Source organism: Lepidochelys kempii, chromosome 8 (assembly GCF_965140285.1).
Source record: "Lepidochelys kempii isolate rLepKem1 chromosome 8, rLepKem1.hap1, whole genome shotgun sequence".
NCBI classification, from domain to species: domain Eukaryota; kingdom Metazoa; phylum Chordata; order Testudines; family Cheloniidae; genus Lepidochelys; species Lepidochelys kempii.
In genome coordinates this window covers 95,684,134-95,703,236 of record NC_136387.1, presented here as the reverse complement: position 1 = coordinate 95,703,236, position 19,103 = coordinate 95,684,134, and the positions used below count along the sequence as shown (strand labels likewise).

Genomic DNA, 19,103 nt, shown 5'->3' with positions numbered 1-19,103 from the left:
GTAGAAGAGAAAAGGAGCTTATTATTTTCATTGTAATAATATAAATGTTCAACAAGCTTCTGCAAAGAAATTTAAAATATAACAGAAGGATCAAGACATTTCTGCATGTCAGTTTTCAGAGCTTTCTTGGGTTAGAGGAATCCAAAATAGCCCTTCTCTTTCCTTTGAATACCTGGAACTCATGAAACTTTGAAGACAACAGCTGGACCAAGAGAGATTACCACACTTCTTCAGATAGATATTTAGCAAAGTTAGGAGCTCTAGCTATATGGATTTTTATACCATAATGTAGAAGCACATATCCAAGACCTAGGGATGTATCCAAACCTCTAAAATAACATGTATTGAGTTGCGCGAATTGAATGCATTTTTAACTAGTCTATCCACCCCAATTACATGTGGCACTAATGCTGTATGTTGAATGTACTCACATAAAATTCTTCCGTTTGAAGCGCCCCTTCTGTGTATTGTAAATCTAGAAAATAAATTTTATATCAAACAATGAGTTAATATATATATACACAATGCTGTGATAAGTTTCTACTGGACTTGAAAGTTCCTGGAAGTTAAGGATTGTGAGTTTACATTGTATGCAAAAATTATTAACAAGCTGATTAAAGAATACAAACCATTTTAGTAATGTTCCAATTTAAATATACAAACAATTAAACTGGTTTTTTAAATGTTCCTATGAGATATAAAAAACTGTGTTGCATTATACTACTCAAATATGCTTTTAATTTTTGAGTATTAGATAAAATGTACAAGTAGTACTTTTAGCACATATATAGTAATTTATATCTTCAAAGTACTGTACAAACAATTAATCCTCACAATTGTCATTTATGGAATATAGGTAATACAAATAATAAATACATAAATAATAAAATAGCCCTATTTTATAGCTGGACAATCAGAGAGCGAGGTTAAATAGCCCACCTCAGGTGACAGAGTGAATCAGTGACATAGCTGAGATTAGAATTAAGTTATGCCTGTTTGAATAGGATATAAAGGGCCAAACTGAGATCAAGACCCCATATTGTTAGGCACAGTTCTTCGTAACATCCTCAGTACACTAAATATAATTCAAAGACACAGGAATGAACACTTAATCTTATCACAGGATTTAATTTTTTCCATTTTTCTTACATGTGGCATATGGTTACACAGTTTAAACAGCTCATCATCATCATACTTTCAGTGTTTTATTATTTGTGGACTGGCTAAGGCTTCAATCCAGCAAACACTTATGCACATGCTTAACTTTAGGGCTCATAAGCATTGGCAGGATCAAAGCCTTTGTCTTTCTAGACAAAGGTTTATTAAATGTCAAAAACTATATGACTCAATTTCTGTGATATAAAATATAGCTAACATTTTAAACTTTCTGCTATTCTAGTTTTCATTATGCCACCATCCTCACTTGATGTCAAAGGAGCCAACACAGAGCCCAATCCTGCAAACATTTATATATAGGGCCCTACCAAATTCAGTCCATTTTGGTCAATTTTATGGTCATAGGATTTTAAAAATGATAAATTTCATGATTTCAGCTATTTAAATTTGAAATTTCATGGTGTTGTAATTGTAGATGTCCTGACCCAAAAAGGAGTTGTTGGGGGTGGGGTTGCAAGGTTATTGTAAAGGGGGTTGCGATACTGCTACCCTTAACTTCTGCGCTGCTGGTGGCTGTGGTGCTGCCTACAGAGCTAGGCAGCTGGACAGAGGCAGCTGCTGGCCAGGAGCCCAGCTCCAAAGGCAGAGCTGCCGCCAGCAGCAGCGTAGAAGTAAGGATGGCATGGTATAGTATTGCCACCCTTACTTCACTGCTCCTTGCAGATCTGAGCCCTCAGTCAACAGCCACCACTCTCTGGCTGCCCCACTCTGCAGGCAGAGATAAGGGTGGCATGGTATGGTATTGCCACCCTTACTTCTGCGCTGCTGTTGGCGGGGTGCTGCCTTCAGAGCTGGGCATCTGACCAACAGACGCTGCTCTCCAGCTGCCCAGCTCTAAAGGCAGTGCAGAAGTAAGGGTGGCAATATTGTGACCCGCCTAAAATAACCTTGCAACCCCCCTGCAACTCTCTTTTGGGTCAAGACCCTCAATTTGAGAAATGCTGGTCTCCCCTATGAAATCTGTATAATATAGGATAAAAAGCACACAAAAGACCATATTTCACAGTGGGAGACCATATTTCATGGTCCGTGACATGTTTTTCATGGCCATGAATTTGGTAGGGCCCTATTGAAATCAATGGAACCACTCACATAAGGAAAGTACTTGTATGGATTAGGCCCATAGCATAACAGTTTATGCTTTTTTTTTTTTAAACAACAAAACAGGGTTTCCTGATAGTTTAAATAATGAACATTCAAATATAAACCTAAATTTACAAAACTCGGGGTTGAGAGAAACTAACAGAAGAGTGAAAGTTCGCAAACAAAGATTAACCTCTGCCCCTATCCTCAAATACCTACTGAGCACACAGCAGCACCCAATTTAACATTATCCTGATATAGATTGTTGTGCTCTGGAAAATGTTTTAACTCTCTCAACAAGGCAGTTCTATTGCTATACTGTTTCAAGTCGCACTGTTTTTTCACATATAATTTTAATGTGGATTTCCAGTATATCACTCTGGTAACATTAATGGAATATTCATTTTTTTATGGATTATGTCCATAGTAATAAAAACAGCCAATCACAATCCTTTCCAGTATACCAAACAAATGTTATAAACTTTATTCTTCTAAAGGTATAGAAATATTAAGACAATGAGCAAATACATAAAGGCCAACATAATTTCCACCCAATCAGAGCTGCTCCACATTTGATTACTTACCTTTTTCAGTACACACTTCAAAATCTACTGGATCTTTAGATAAGCTTTTCTCAATCCTCAAACTCCGCACTAAAATATATTTAAAAAGAAATCAGCATAGACTGAGCACTGAAGTCTACCTAGTTTCATGTTACTGTTTTACTAATAACAAAAGTACTTAACATCATGTATGACTTTTCATCTTCAAAGAATTTTGCCAACGTTAGTTCGTTAACAGTATCCTGTTGGGTATGTAGGTAATCTTATCATCATCCTCATTTTACAGGTGGGGAAACTGAAGAAGAAAGTTTAAGTGATTTGCCCAAAATCAGCTAAAGCTTGAGTTCCTAGTTCCTGGGTTCACAATACTTCTTTTTCTTTTTTATAATATCTTTTCTCACATGATTACAGAAATTTGACAAAATGTAAACAAAGGAGATAGAAGTTCATACTATGAAATTAAAAAGCAACACATTCAAAACAGATAAAGAGAATATACTTTCTGATGAAACATAATTAATTTACTGAAGTGTTTGAAGCAAATTATTAATTATCATTTATAAGAGAAATAGTACAATAAAGTTACATTAGCTAGGTTAAAATTATCAGGTCAATTTATCCTCATGCTTCAAGGCATAAATCACTAGCTCAAATCGGGAAAAATAATTCTCTTCCTCAATATATCATAATGATATGATGCACTATTAGGAAAGATGTTCATCTTTCTCCAGCATATCCTGCTTCCCCAATTGGGCCATGCAACATACTGGACTCAAAGGATCACTGGTTTGCTGTTTTAGCTACATTCTTGTGTATTATTTTTTAAACTATTAGCTGCAGAATGTGATACTACTATGAAAATTAAAACATGAAAATACATTGTGTTCTTACCTAAGTAACACTGAATTGTGAGTTTGCTGATTTTTACACATTTATGAAAGCTAATAATGAATTCCTGGGGGAACATTCCTGTTGTTGTCCAAAATGTTTCTGAACTTCTGTTGTTAAAAAAAAGCAACACAACTTTTTATTTGTTACATTAAGTACGATATATTTGTGAAAGAATGAGATCTGCAAAGTAATTTCTATTTAGGCTCCTTTGAAAAGGAACAATATACATCTGAAGATTCATTACAATATCAATGTTTACCATATCTTCTCTTTCTCTTACAAACAGCCTCTATTTCCTTTACTACTTGCAAGTCTGTTCATCACAGAATATTCCCAGATTCTTGAATCTGACTTCTCATTGGCCACTCAGTTCAACAGCCTGTCTAAAATTTGGGTTTGAGTGACTCTCACCTAGAAAGATCCTATTTAGATTAGCTTCATTGTCATTCCCTCCCTTCTCCTTTCTGCTGCATTTCCCATTCCCTCAATAACAACAACAAATTCTGGCAGTTAAAGACAATTCATACCTGCACATTACACCACGACTGACCCACCCATTATGATACAGTCTTAATTACATGACTACATACTATTTTTCTGCAGAACCCCTGCCTCATTCAGTGCACAAGATGGATGGTGCTTTGGGAATGAATCAGGATTGTGCAGTGAAGGAGGCTGTTGTCTGTAGGATCCCTGCTTCATTTGTTGCAGACGTTGAAGGTGTCTAGTGAATGCAGTGGAAAACTGTAGGAATAGAAAGGATGGTCTTATATTTAAGGCAGATGAATGCTGCCCTGGAGAAACGGATTCTATCCCTACCTCTGTCATAGATTTCCTAGGTGATGCTCGTCAAGTCACTTAAACCAAACTTTTCACAGATGGCAACTGTGATTCCTCATTTTCTAGGTGCCAACTTTAGATCCTGGGACTGAGCACTCACAGCTGCAACTGAAATCACTGGAAGATGTGCTTTGAACACATAAAGTCCAATAAAATATTAAGTACTTTGAAAAATCAAGCCACATGTGTCTCCTATTGGGCACCCGCAATTATTGGACATTTTTTACCTTACTGTCTGTGTGCCTCAATTCCCTAGCTGTAAAATGGGGATGATAATAATGCCCCCTCATCTCACAGGGATGTTGTGAAAATTAAGGACTATTTGTGAAGCATTCAGATACTATAGTGGTGAACACCACAGAAAAATCCATAAGGAAATTAATAAGAACATAAGAATGGCCATAACGGGTCAGACCAATGGTCCATCTAGCCCAGTAGCCTATCTTCTAACAGTAGCCAATGAACAGAACAGGGCAATTAACAAGTGATCTATCCCCTGTTGCCCAGTCCCAGGATCTGGCAGCCTAAGGCTTAGGGTCACCCAGAGCATGGGGCTGCATAATAATTCCGTCTTCAGAGGAGGCTTTGAATAATGTGCAGTAAATTAGGCATAGGGCCACAAACTGAACAACAGGGATAAAAACAAATATTGAATAGCTGTGCATTAAGTGAGTACTGTCCATCCTGTGCACTGATTAAGGCACATGTCCTGTGGAAAAATAGTTTGTGGTCACGTAATTACATACGGTATCATATAATACATATACATACAGGGACCAAAGTAAAGTTGCACTGGCAACCTTAATTTGGTAATTCCTCACTTTTGAGTGCTTCACTTTGCCACCTTAATGTTCTTTTAATGTAATGTAATATAAAAACATAATAGCATAAAATCCAGTGAAAGAACAAATGAATGTTAATGACACCAAAGCACTTTATTTCTCCAACAACCTTGACTTACATAAAGAACCAAAAATCAAATCTTACCCATCAATGATGTTTTCAGGGGGGTATTTTTCATCACTTGATGTGGCTAGAACAACTTCAGCCCCTGCAGAACTAAGGCACAGGTCTGTTGATTTCATCCTTTCTTGTTAGCCTGCATGAGATTAAAAAAAAACAAAAGAACGTTCTTAGAATATCACTGAATGGAAGTGTCTGTCCTCTTGTTGCCTAGCAGCCAAATTCAGTCCCTAACAGGAATTCAGAGAAACCATGTTACACTCTTTATGAGCAACAGTCTAGTCTGTCTCTTTTAAGATCTCTATGATTCAACCACCGATATTTCTTGAGTTACAGTCAAAACAGTCCCCTCACACCACACTGCTGCCCACAAATAGTTCCAGTTCTAAAGTAAGAGTAGCTGCTTGCATTTCTAATTGTATTCTTTATTAAAAGACTGAAAATGCATTTTACATAGTCAAAAACTCCTACGTTCTAATTAAGAAATATAGTGACAAGGATTTAAGTAAAAATACTTTTTAAAATCATGAGTGTTTGCTGTAGTGCTGCCAAAGTAACCAAACTCCTAATAAATGATAATATATAATTATAGTACTTTGTGCTTTCTATAGAAATCCCAGAGAACTTTACAAAAAATAGTTAAGCCTTGCAATAAATATCTTTATAAGTTAAAGTATGCCTTTTCCCTTCTGGTATTCCCCCTATTTCCTCGGTATCTCTTCAGTTTTCCTATTTCTTTCCTGATTGTAGGTATTTTGGACCCTAATCCTGCAATGAGATCTATGTGGGTACAGGTCCTGGGTCTTTGTCATGAGAGTGAACAATGAATTATATGTGAGCTGGCAGGGTGATAAGACATCTAAAAAAAGTCAATGTCATTTTGAGCTGAATACACAGAGGCATTATGTCACAGAACAGAGAACTGATAGATTTTCTCCATATCGCATTGCTGAGACAACAGAAATAACGGATTCAGTTATAGGGAGCTGAACACCAAAAAGTTATAAACAGTTTGCAAGGAATTCAGGGAATGGCAACAATAATTAGGAGACTGGAAGGCCTTATTCAAGAACATTTAATAGAACAATGACTAGGGTGGATAACCGCCTGCAAGTGTTGGGAAAAGGTAACAAACAAAGAGGGAGAAGAATCATTTAGGGATGTCAATGGAGGAGTCTAAGAATAGTGGGATGAAACTGAGCACATGATAATTTAGGCTGAATCACAAAAAAGGTTTCCTAAAGGGGTGAGGTCAACTCTGGAATAATTTCCCATGGGACGGGATGTCCATCACTTAATTTAAATTTACACTAGTCCAAGCTTTGGAAAATATGAGGGACAGGGCAATTATACTAACCTCCATCATCTCCTGGCATCCCTCAGCGCCTCCCCATGTCCCCTCCAAATGCCAGAGCCACCTCCCAATACCCCACATCCCCTCAGCGCCTCCCCATGTCCCCATCAAATCTGAGAGACCCCTCCCAATACCTCACATCCCCTCAGCACCTCCTCATGTCCCCTCCAAATCCCAGAACCCCTCCCAATACCCCACATCCTCTCAGCACCTCCCCATGTCCGCATCAAATCCGAGAGTCCCCTCCTAATGCCCCACATCCACTCAGTGCCTCCCCATGTCCCCTCCAAATCCAAGCCCCCTCCTAATGCCCCACATCCCCTCAGCGCCTCCCCATGTCCCCTCCAAATCCAAGCCCACTCCCAATACCCCATATCCCCTCAGCGCCTCCTCATGTCCCCTCCCAATCCCAGAGCCCCCTCCCAATACCCCACATCCCCTCAGCGCCTCCTCATGTCCCCTCCCAATACCCCACATCCCCTCTCCATGTCCCCTCCCAATCCCAGAACCCCTCCCAATGCCCCACATCCCCTCAGTGCCTTCCCATGTCCCCATCAAATCCCAGAACCCCTCCCAATGCCCCACATCCCCTCAGCGCCTTCCCATGTCCCCATCAAATCCCAGAGCCCCTCCCAATGCCCCACATCCCCTCAGCGCCTCCCCATGTCCCCATCAAATCCCAGAGCCCCTCCCAATGCCCCACATCCCCTCAGCGCCTCCCCATGTCCCCATCAAATCCCAGAGCCCCTCCCAATACCCCACATCCCCTCAGCGCCTCCCCATGTCCCCATCAAATCCCAGAGCCCCTCCCAATACCCCACATCCCCTCAGCGCCTCCCCATGTCCCCTCCAAATCCCAGAGCCCCTCCCAATACCCCACATCCCCTCAGCGCCTCCCCATGTCCCCTCCCAATCCCAGAGCCCCTCCCAATACCCCACATCCCCTCAGCGCCTCCCCATGTCCCCTCCCAATCCCAGAGCCCCTCCCAATACCCCACATCCCCTCAGTGCCTCCCCATGTCCCCATCAAATCCCAGAACCCCTCCCAATACCCCACATCCCCTCAGCGCCTCCCCATGTCCCCATCAAATCCCAGAGCCCCTCCCAATGCCCCACATCCCCTCAGCGCCTTCCCATGTCCCCATCAAATCCCAGAGCCCCTCCCAATACCCCACATCCCCTCAGCGCCTCCCCATGTCCCCTCCAAATCCCAGAGCCCCTCCCAATGCCCCACATCCCCTCAGCGCCTCCCCATGTCCCCTCCAAATCCAAGCCCCCTCCCAATGCCCCGATGCATCCGATGAAGTGAGCTGTAGCTCACAAAAGCTTATGCTCAAATAAATTGGTTAGTCTCTCAGGTGCCACAAGTCCTCCTTTTCTTTTTTCCATATCCCCTCCAAATCCCAGAGTCTCCTCTTCATGCCCGGGGCCCCTCCCACACCCCCATACTCCGGGCTCTCTCCCCACAGCCCCTCCATTACCCTGTCACCCCAGCCCCTATCTCCCCTGGGTCCCCGCCCTGGCCCAGGGACTCGCCTCTTGTCTCGGGCGGAGACGCCGCGCGCTCCCGCCTGGGGCTCCCGCGGGCTCTCTGTGCCCGCGCGCGCGCTCCCCTCGCTCAGCTCCCCCGGCGCGTCCCCGCTCTCCCCTTTGTGGCCCCGGGGCGCTCCCGGGGCGGGACTGGCCTGTGTCGAGCCCCGGCCCTGCGAGCGGCCGCGCCGAGCGGGGGCAGGTAGGCCGGGGGTTCGGGCTGGGGGGCTCGGGGAAACTTTCCCAGCGCCCGCGAGAGCCCCGGGCTCGGAGCGACGGACCCCGCGGGGCGGGCCCAGGGAAGGGGGCGCTGCCCCGCCAGGAGCGAGCGGGCGGGCACGAACCTACCCCGGCAAGGGGAAGGGGCCAGCGGCCCGAACGCCCCCCCGCGCCCGATGTGGGCACCGGGCGGCTGAGGGGGCCCAGCCGGGCGCGGCCAGGGCTGCGCGGGCCGGGCTCTGCGCCCTGCGGCACGGCCCTGTGCAGAGGGGCAGCAGACGCCGGGCTGGGGAAAGGTTCCGCGCAGGAGCCCCCACTGGGGCCGGGCAGCGCCTGTTGCATCCCAGAAAACAGCCGCCGACCGCCCGCGGCCGCCAGGTGGCTGCGCCGAGCCCATCCCGGCGTCAGGCAGAGCCAGGCGCTGCTGCTGCTCCGCGCCGCCGAAGGGGGCAGACGCCGACCCCTGGGCATGCCGCTGCCGGGCGATGGTGCCTGCAGACAAAGTGTCCCCCTTTGCAGGCCCAGCCGGTGTAATGGCAGTGCAGCTGAAAACCCCGCAGCCCGGCCTGCGGCGTTGAGCAAGGAGATGGGGCACGAGGCAAACTTCTGTGGCGCGCTCACACTTTGCCTCAGTCCTAATCAGTCATCCTTTTAAGGAGCAGGCCCCATGTGCAACGTACAGGACTATTTGTGTGCAATAGTTGTAATGTAATGAGCTGTAGCTCACAAAAGCTTATGCTCAAATAAATTTGTTAGTCTGGAAGGTGCCACAAGAACTCCTTTTCTTTTTGTGAATACAGACAGACACGGGCTGCTACTCTTAAACATGTTAGTACTGTTGATCAAGGAGTACTTGTGTGTGGAAAAGACCTGTCATTCTGAAGCAAAAGTCCTGAGTTCTAGTCCCCATATTTGTTTTGCTGGCAGCTGAGGTGTATATGTATCATACGCAGCTTTCACTGTACGGTATGGGTACACTATAATGTGCTGCCTAGGGCACCAAAGGAAATTAACTTGGAATTGATATCTTTCCAAAATAGTATCATTTGTTTCAATTATTTATCCATCTCTCATTCTGTTTTTGCAGAAACTGTCAAGGGGAATGTCTTACTGCCTCAAGTCTGAAAGCCTTTTGGATACAGGCCCAATATATGTGCGTGAAAATGGGCACCTGTACATGGTAAATCAGGGTTCTGGAACTGTAAAAAATGCCACTCCAAAACCAAGGCCTTTTAGACTGTTTTCCAAAGGATTCTCTGTGGAGCTTTGTATGAACAGAGAAGATGACAGCGCAAGGAGAGAGAGAACAGATCATTTCATCTTTACTTATACTAAGGAGGGCAATCTCCGGTACTCAGCCAAGTCTCTCTTCGGTCTAGTGTTGGGTTACATTTCTGACAATGTTGATCATATTGATTCGTTGATTGGCTTTCCAGAGCAGATTGCTGAAAAGCTTTTTTCTGCTGCAGAAGCAAGGCAAAAGTTTACAGAACCAGTTACAGGACTTAGAGCACTACAAAAATTTACTGAGGCTTATGGAAGTCTGGTGCTTTGTTCATTATGTTTACAGAATAGGTAAGTGCATTCAGTTATGTAAATGTGAGTCTCCACCAGTGTTGTTGCTTAAGTGTTTCATTTTTTTACTTAAATATAAACATTTTCTTGATTTGGATTATTAAATTATATTTGTTCACTCCATAAAGTATTGTTGGTAAATAGCGCTTGATTTAATTCTTATGTGTAATGCAGAACCCATAATACTGCCAGTTAATCCTCCAAATCCACACGAACACATTCGACAACCGGAATTGAAGGATAAAACCTGCAGCTTTATTTTTAACATGCTAACGTTTGGCATTTGTATGGTGCAGGATAGTTTTAGCCATGTCAGTCCCAAGGTATTAGAGAGACAAGATAGGTGAGGTAATATCTTTTATTGGACCTTCTGCTGGTGAGAGAGACAAGCTTGTCTAACTTAACGTACCTCACAGGGGTGTTATGTTAACAACTAAATTGTGTCTGAACTAATAAAAATCCTTCTCTGTAAGTATTTAAACATTTATTTGGACTTGTGTAGCCAGCAAAACTTTCCAGCACGCAGTCCTAGGGGGCTATTCCATGTCTTCTATTGCATTTTATTTTAAGGGTACCAGTACCCCCTAAGGCACGGGGGAGAAAAGGATAGCCTTGTAATTATATCACAGGTTTTGAAGTCAGAAGACTAGTATTACAGTTTATTACTATTTGTATCTAGAGGTGTTGCATGCCCTCCATATTAAATACACCTTGACCAGGAAAGTTCTCCCTCTCCCCTCTTCTCTGGACAAGTTCTAACTCAACAAGAAAAGTTTTTCCCTACAAGGCTTAAAATAGGATAATACCCCTCTAAAACCTTGTCCCTGGTGAAGTACCTTCCTATGTTATAACAATTTGTTGGGGGTTTTTTTGTACATTCACACAGTTTATGGTCTTTTCAGTCCTTTAAATATGAATCAGTATAAATCAAAGCATATAGGCTTGGATGCCAAAGGTGGCATGAGCAATATAGGAAAGGTTTAATAAAAAACATCAGGTGATCCAGGTGTCACTTCATCCTCAGAATGATCACATTTCTTGCCAGTCTACTCATGAACTACCCTTTTCATGAGTGAAAGATGACTTCTGTTGAAGGATCTTTGTGTCTTCTTTATTTCTCTAGTCAAGGCTTTTGTTTTTGGCCATGAAACATCAGTTTTACCATTTGGCAAGCAGTGCTGCCAGAATTGGACTGATATAGCTTGAGATCTAGTTGTAATAGCTGTCTTTGCAATTTGAAGTCACTAGTTATGGAGCAAAGTATTTTTTGAGTCAGATCAGAGCCACAATGTTGGTCTAAGACACTGAGTAAGTACTTGAGCATGTGTTCCACATGGGCTGCAGCCTGGGTAGATAATGAAGAGAGCATGCTCATTTGGGGCATTTTTCCCATGGCAGCTGGCATTATGCCAGTATGAGTAGGCACCTTCTAGGACTGTACCTTTATGCATCTAAACGTTGATAGCTTTCTGCTCTTTACAGATATCTGGTTATTTCTGAAAAACTTGAAGAAATTAAGTCTTTCAGGGAGCTGACCTGCTTGGATCTTTCCTGTTGTAAACTTGGAGATAACCATGAATTGCTAGAACATATCACCAAAGAAGCTCTGTCTAGGTACCAATTTATTTATATGTTTAACTGACCAGCATTTTCTTTTCCATCACCAAGAAATTCACAGAATCACAATCACACTGTCTCTTTAAAGGAAAGTTTTACAGGCAACAGACACTTTTATTGGGGTTTTTAGTTGTTTATAAATTCTCTTCTTCAGGTGAAAAAAGCAACCATCAGAACTAATAACACAAATTGTATGATACCAAGCATGTATTGAGTCTTTAGACATGATCTACAATTATGAAAGTTTGAAATAAAAGTACTCTACTATCTAATATAAAGACCAATTGTTTTGCATATTTTTCATTTTCTGTTTATATTATACACTCAATATATAGTATATTCATATATATTGCAAAACTTAGTTTTCAACTCTTGTAGACTTTCCCTATTAAATTTGCTTATTGATTTTTTGGGAGAAAACTTTACCAAAATAATCGTTTTAACTGAATCAGTATGTCAGCATGAGATATTCCTAATTTACGTATTTTGTCCAGTATGTGTTTGCTAAAATGTTTATATAACAGTCTTTTCAAGCTACCAGAGATCTAAAAGGTAGAAAATTGTGGAACTTTATTAGATAAGTTAATTATGTTTATGAATTAATAACTGTTGTTACTACATAAGACTTCCATGCGTTTGATTCAAGGTTGTTTTTAAAAGGATGCTGTGGAAGTGTATCTATAAATTTTTGGGGATTTCATTTATTCTTGTTTGCAATACTTCCTTGTATCTCCTACCAATTTTGTCCTTTCCTATATGTCAAGCAAGGATTTTCTTTCTCCAGTTTTGAATGGGTTTGAAATTGACAAGCCTAATTGTCCTTAACTTCTAGTTACAAAGAATCTTATTGCTTGTGTCAGCAAGCTGTTGTGTTCCAGTGTTTCCTGTGTCAGTGAAACTTTGGCAATAGTTTGTTAGGTAATTGCTTCAGCAGAGCCTTCAGAGGCAACAGGGAAAATACCAAAGAGGCCTCTTGTTTTATTGGTCCTTTTAATATCAGCAAGCGAGTGGTAGATTGAGCAGGTGTTAGGGGAAGATTGTAGACTTTTCACATGAAATGCTAATAATTTTACTAAAAACTTTGAAATTATTCCTTTACAAACTAACTTTACATTCCTTATCCTAGTGTAACTCGGCTCCTCCTGAAGGATAATTGTTTGTCAGATGCAGGCCTTCGCAAAATGACAGCGCCAGTTCGAGTGATGAAAAGGGGACTTGAAAATCTCTCTGTATTAGATTTGTCTTGTAAGTGTGTCAAAGTGCCTCATAATTTAAATTTAGAAAAACATGATTACTTCTCATCTAGGGTTCCTCCTAGTGAATATTGAAAGCAGACAATTGTTCAAAATTAGCCCCTATATCAGGAGTCCAAACAAGGACTTCATCGACAACTTGCCAGAAGCCACATGTTGCACCGATAGCCTTATCCTGCTGCACTGAAGTCAGTGAAGGCAGAATCAGGCCCTTGATTGGCATAAATACAGCATTTAAATGAACATTTATGCATTCCAAAATGGAACTCAAACTCGTCAATATCCAAGCTGAGTGACTCAGTACTAAATTTGTAATCTAAGTTTTGTATTTTACTACTACTACTACATGACATGAACCTAACCTTTGTCTAGTCTTTCTGCTAGGATGGTCACTATTCGACAGGTAAACTTTTTACATGGAGAACAAGACTAATGGCTTGGCTACACTTGCAAGTTACAGCGCAATAAAGGAGTCCCGGGCGCACTAGCTCACTACCTGTCCACACTGGCAAGGCACGTAGAACACTTTGACTCCGCAGCTACAGCGCTGCTGGTACTCCACCTTGGCGAGTGGAATAACATTTGTTGCGCCCTCGCTGGAGCGCCGCAGCACCAGTGTGAATGAGGTGTTGCTTCTCCTAAAGTCAAGTGGCCACTCTTGTCATTGTTTGGAATCGGCTGTAGAAATGCGGAAATGCACTTTGAAAGCTCCATTTCTGACAGCCAGCTGCTTATCTGCTCTGAAACAAAGCAAGCCATTAGTGTGGAATGCTGTGTGAGAGAGAGAGGCAGGGGGGGTCTGCTGCTGTCTGAACTTACAAGACAGCATGCTGACATGCTCTCAGACCCCCAAAAACCCACTCTCCCCCCACATACACACAACACACTCCCTGTCTAACTCCAGCCGCCCCCCCATTTGAAAAGCACATTGCAGCCACTTGCATGCTAGGATAGCTGCCCATAATGCACTGCTCCCAATGATGCTGCAAGTGCTGCAAATGTGGCCACACCAGTGCGCTTGAAGCTGTCGGTGTGGACAGACTGCAGCGCTTTTCCTACTGTGCTCTCCGAAGGCTGGTTTAACTCAAAGCGCTCTACAACTGCAAGCATAGCCATGCACTAAGGTGACAGTCTTAGTCTCAAATACAACATCAAAAGAAAATTTTCAGGACTTGACATTAAAAAAGGGTACTGATTATAGGTGGGGCTCACAGCACCACCCTGTTATGAAGGTTGCCTGTCACTTCCTATCATGTGTTCTCAGTTGCTCATAACTTTACCATACTTTATCCATTTGGGGTGAAATATTCTATGCTCGGTGTCTGATTTAGGCTGATTTCTTCTGGACAATGATTCATTCAGCCATTTCCAAGAACAAGGCTAGGGAAAAATGTTGTTTTGCCCATGTTAAAAAAATTCTGGCTGCCTTTGCTTTGAAAAGCTCTATCACCTCCATGCTCTGGATAGAGACCTGAAATTTGGAAGATAGGGGCCTTTGGTGAGAGATGGGCCTTTTGCTGACCATGTGAAAATCTGCCCAAATTTGGCCAAGTTATAAGCCTTTGAAAAATTACAGTGTGCACATGCTCACTGAACACTTTTTTTAGATTTAGCAGTTAAATTCCCTACAATTGCTTCTGCACTGAGCATGCTTCAACCTGGAGCTGAGTAGAACCTTCCCTGCAATTGCAGCTTTGTGCCATGCTGGGTCTAAGCACCTGAAGTGAGATCAGGGAGCCTGTCTTCCCTGTGGTCTCAATGCTGTCCCCCACTGGACCAGGCAGTATGAAGGAGGATGCTGTCTGATTCAATTTTTTTTCCATTTTGCTTTTTTCGGAAACCTAAAAAAATTGCACACAAAATGCTACTTTAAAAAACACTTCAGGTTGCAAAGTCAAGCACTCAAAAGTTAGCCTTAATTCTGATGTTTCCTGTCTGTGTAACCCTAATTTGGCCCCCTTGTGAGTATGCAGTATGATAGTCTTTAGTTACATGAGCACTTACTATTTTTTTTTCCTCACAGCACCCCTGCCTCATTCAGTGCATGGTCTGGACCTACTCTGGGGATGAGTCAGGGTTGTATTTTGAAAGATACTGATGTCTGTCAGATTCCTGCTTCATTTGCAAAAGTTGGAAGATGTGTAGTGAATGAGGCAGGAGACTACAGAAAGAGAAAGGGACAGTCTCTCAGTTAAGGTAGTTGAATACTGCGCTGGAGAACTGGATTCTGTCCCTGTGTGATAATGGGCAAGTCATTTAAAAGTCAGACTTTTCACAGGTGACTACTTGCTTGCATGTTCCTCATTCTCTGGGTGCCTGACCTGAGACCCTTGTGACTGGCTTACACAAGTGCTGAGCATTCACAGCTACAACGGAAGTCACTGGGAGCTTTGACTATGTAAATGCTATATAATGCTAAATAGTTTCAGAAATCAGGTCCTAGTTGTTTCAAATTAGCCACTCAAAAGGCATGGATACTTTTGACCTTAATTTCTGTGCCTCAGTACTTCATTTGTAAAATGGGGATAATAATTCCCCCTCTTCTCACAGGGATGTTGTGAACATTAACAAATGTGTGAAGCACTCATACTATTGTGATGAGTGCCATAGGAAAGCTCATGAGAAAAATAATTCTGTCTTCAGAATAGGTTTGAATATTATGCAGTAAATAAAGTATAGGGCCACACATTGAACAAGGAGAAAAGAAAATATTAGGAATAGTTGCTCATTAAGTGAGCAGCCTCCATTCCATGCGCTGAATGAAAAATATGCAACCATGTAATTAAACACTGGATCATAATGCATACACCCCAGGGGACTGGATTAAGGTTGCACAGGCAGCCTCAACACTGGCATTTCCTATCTTTTGGTGCTTGACTTTGAAGCCTTACATTAAAAGAACATTAGTTTTCATGTGCAATAAATGTGTATTTACATATGCACAAGTATGGCTTATTCATTTATAATGCTTAACCTAATTGAAGCGATCTATGAAAGCTTAATTTTGCTCTGAAGAGGAAAAAAAATCAGTTTCAAATAACTTTCAAAACATGGAGCATGTTAATATAAATGTGCCAGAATAGCTTATAAAATATTTACCAGAGGAATAATTGCTTGCTTGCTAGTATAACATTTATATTGTCTTTTTTCCATGCCTACATCTTAATACTTTAAAAAAAATCCATTTTGCAGGACACACTTCTATAGTCATGCAACTTAATCTAATCTTTTTTGATTTTATAGGTAACCCTGAAATCACTGATATGGGAATTGGGTACCTTTTTTCTTTCAAGAAGCTGAATTATTTGGATATTTCTGAAACCGGTCTCAAGGTAAAACAGAGTTTCCACCCAAGTCTGTTACATATATATAGCATGATCAAATGCTTTTCTACACAATCTGCTTTATATTCTTTTTCCACTAGGATGTTAAGGCAGTCATTCAGAGGCTCCAGACCCAAATAAGCTTAGTTCATTCAAAAGTGCCTCTGAAAGAATTTGATCATAGTAACTGCAAAACAGAGGGATGGGCAGAGCAGGTATGTTCATTTTTTGTTTGTTTGTTTGTTGCTGTTTTAATTTCTACAAAACCGAAGTATTTGTCCTTTTCAGTCACAAGTCATTTCACCCAGTGAGGTTCTATATCTTTTTAGTACTTAACTCTGAGAAAACAGATGTTAAAGAGCTTAGAGAATGAACATGTTCTGCATTCTTACATGCCAGAGGAAGTATCCAGAGGTTGCATTGACTGTTTGCTGACAGCCAGGATCAAACCTACATTTGCAGAGAATAAAGCAGAGTGCAGGTATTCTCACTTTGTCAAATAATGTGCTCAGACTGGGAAGTCTCTGCGTGCACCCAGTGAGATCACTTGAAGCAAAATGAAGCATTGCATGCTGGAGCTTCTGTATGGGCAGCTTTCAGCTGCATTATAGAACTCTGAGCCACATTTGGATGGTATGGCACACTTTGTTTACCCTTCTGTTAGGGAAATTGCAATTGCAGGGATTTCATTGTAACAGACTGGGGTATATCTATACTACAGAGACTGTATTGGCATAGCCACATCCCGATAACTATGCCAGCATAACCGCACAGCGTAGACACAGCCTTCAGCAACTGAAGGGATTTTGCGGTGGTATAGAAACATTACCTCCCTGAACAACGGTAGCTATGTTGATGGAAGTATTCATTCATGGACATAGCTGCGTCTACCCTGGGATTAGGCTGGCATAGCTACATCTGTTGGGGTATAGTTTTTTCACACCCCTGACTGAGATAGCTATGTTGACCTGACTTCTAAGTGTAGACCAAGTCTAATACCATGTCTGTGGGAGGAAAGTTGCACTAGTTTAATTAAATTGATTTTAAATCAGTCTAGTTAAACTGGTGCAACTTGTGTGCGTGCCATACCATCCAAACGTGGCTCAGTGTTCTATAATGCAGCTTAAAGCTGCCCATACAGAAGCTCCAGCTTGTAAGAGGAGAATCACAACCATAGATACTCCTACTGTAATGGAAGTGTTGTAAGGGGACATGTTAGCTGCGGGTGTTTTTTCTGTTTCTCCACGGTCCTTCATCTTGCTTCGTATATACATCAGAATTCCTGTTTGATAAGATAGTATTCGTAAGAATTAGAGGAAGGAATATTTTACTTAGGTTGCTAATACTAAAAGTTTTTACTGAAAACTAGTGTTGCTGTATAAGTCATCTCTGACGAGTAATAAGGCATAAAAAAAGCTAAAGAGTAAGGTGTAGAGTTGTTTCTGATGATGATTTCCTTTAAGAAAATCATTCAAAATAATTTAAATCATGTTTCAGACAGTGTTGCAGTGGGAGCAGTTAGCTATGAAAACCGTCAAGCCCAAGGAAAACTTGAAGTCCAGAACAGCAGCTCAACACTTCTGTACGTAACTGTGTGAGGTTCTGAATAACTTGTTCATTAAATTTGTACATTATTTTTACACTAAACTTATTTAAAAAAACAAAACCAAATAGTGGCATATTGAATGTACACCTGCAGCCACTTGTGAAACTGAGCGTTTTTCACTTATACAACATCTTTAAAGTTACAAAATATCTAAAAAGTGATGGACCTTGCTTTTAGTGAATATATATTTTTTATGTGATGGAATATGACTTAGGTAAATCCAACTCACTGACAGCTTGAGCTCAAGTGCGTTGAAACCAATGGGAGTCTGTTGGCCTCAGTGGGTTTTGGGTTAGTTCTTGAGGCAGCTGGAATCTGGTGACTCAGGTCATTTTCAGCTTGGTCATCTGACTTTGTACAAAGTGATTAAGTTAAGCACAAAATCCTCCCTTTGTAATATGATTAGCACATTTCCCAACAAAAAATGAGTAATATAAAACAATCTTATGTGTTGTATTGATTAAATACAACCAAATATTGAAAAATTGATTTCATTTCTAAATATTAAGGATTTGTAGGTGTATTAAAACATGGCTTAACAAATGATGACTAGCTTTTGTGCCAAGCACATACTGAATTAGAGAGCAGGCTTAACTCTGTGTTTTGGGTTTTTTTGTAGATGGAAAGAGATGCAGGATAGAAGAACCAGTCAAGAGCACATTGGTGCAGACTAAAGCAAAAGCTTCTGAAAACTTGCAGTTCTACAAGGATAAAGTACAAAATTGCCATTTCCCTTTATTGAAAAAGGAGGCTGCAGCTAGCCACCAATTAAAGAAAAATAAAGAGAAAGGTTTAACTGAACAAGAGAGAGAACGAACTTCAAAGCAGACACACACGTGCCTGACCATGGAAGATTGGGACTTGTTGAATACCTATTGATTCAGAAAGATTTCCCTTTTTTCCTGGTGGTAAAGTTGTTAGAAGTATCAATATGAATTTGTGTATGGAGAAAGGAGACAGATATTTTTTAAACAGCAGTAGCATAGCAGCAAATTATAGCTACTTGTGTTGGGAGAGGGGAGTGCTAGACCCAAGAGGTGGAGAGATGATCATTCTAATGTATATTTTCTATACATAATAATTTTTTCAAATAAATTTTGTCATCCTTAA

At 41.5% G+C, this 19,103-nt stretch overlaps 2 protein-coding genes across 6 annotated transcripts in view; one reads left to right on the top strand and one right to left on the bottom strand.

The window, feature by feature from the left end:
- Positions 1-8,968, bottom strand: part of IFT25 (intraflagellar transport 25) — a 13,192-nt gene extending 4,224 nt beyond the window's left edge. Inside the window, exons 1-5 of one of the 4 annotated variants that reach the window (XM_073357634.2) lie at positions 8,749-8,968; positions 5,541-5,652; positions 3,714-3,820; positions 2,844-2,912; positions 432-475 (exon numbers count right to left, since the gene is read on the bottom strand). In XM_073357634.2, coding sequence (XP_073213735.1) covers positions 432-475; positions 2,844-2,912; positions 3,714-3,820; positions 5,541-5,638 — 318 coding nt within the window. In that variant the 5' untranslated portion in view covers positions 5,639-5,652; positions 8,749-8,968. The other 3 variants (XM_073357632.1, XM_073357636.1, XM_073357633.1) reach the window with 3 other exon arrangements.
- LRRC42 (leucine rich repeat containing 42) lies at positions 8,414-19,103 on the top strand. 2 transcript variants are annotated; one of them, XR_012160477.2, is made up of 9 exons: positions 8,414-8,602; positions 9,707-10,194; positions 11,677-11,808; positions 12,938-13,056; positions 16,308-16,396; positions 16,489-16,602; positions 16,717-16,868; positions 17,885-17,969; positions 18,613-18,703. XR_012160477.2 is itself a non-coding variant. In XM_073357629.1 (8 exons), the coding sequence occupies exons 2-8, from the start codon at positions 9,722-9,724 to the stop codon at positions 18,870-18,872; spliced, it is 1,272 nt and encodes a 423-aa protein (XP_073213730.1). In that variant the 5' UTR covers positions 8,424-8,602; positions 9,707-9,721; the 3' UTR covers positions 18,873-19,103. The 2 variants fall into 2 exon arrangements, 1 of the variants encoding a protein (XP_073213730.1); XM_073357629.1 differs by lacking the exon at positions 16,717-16,868 and having other exon boundaries at positions 8,424-8,602; positions 18,613-19,103.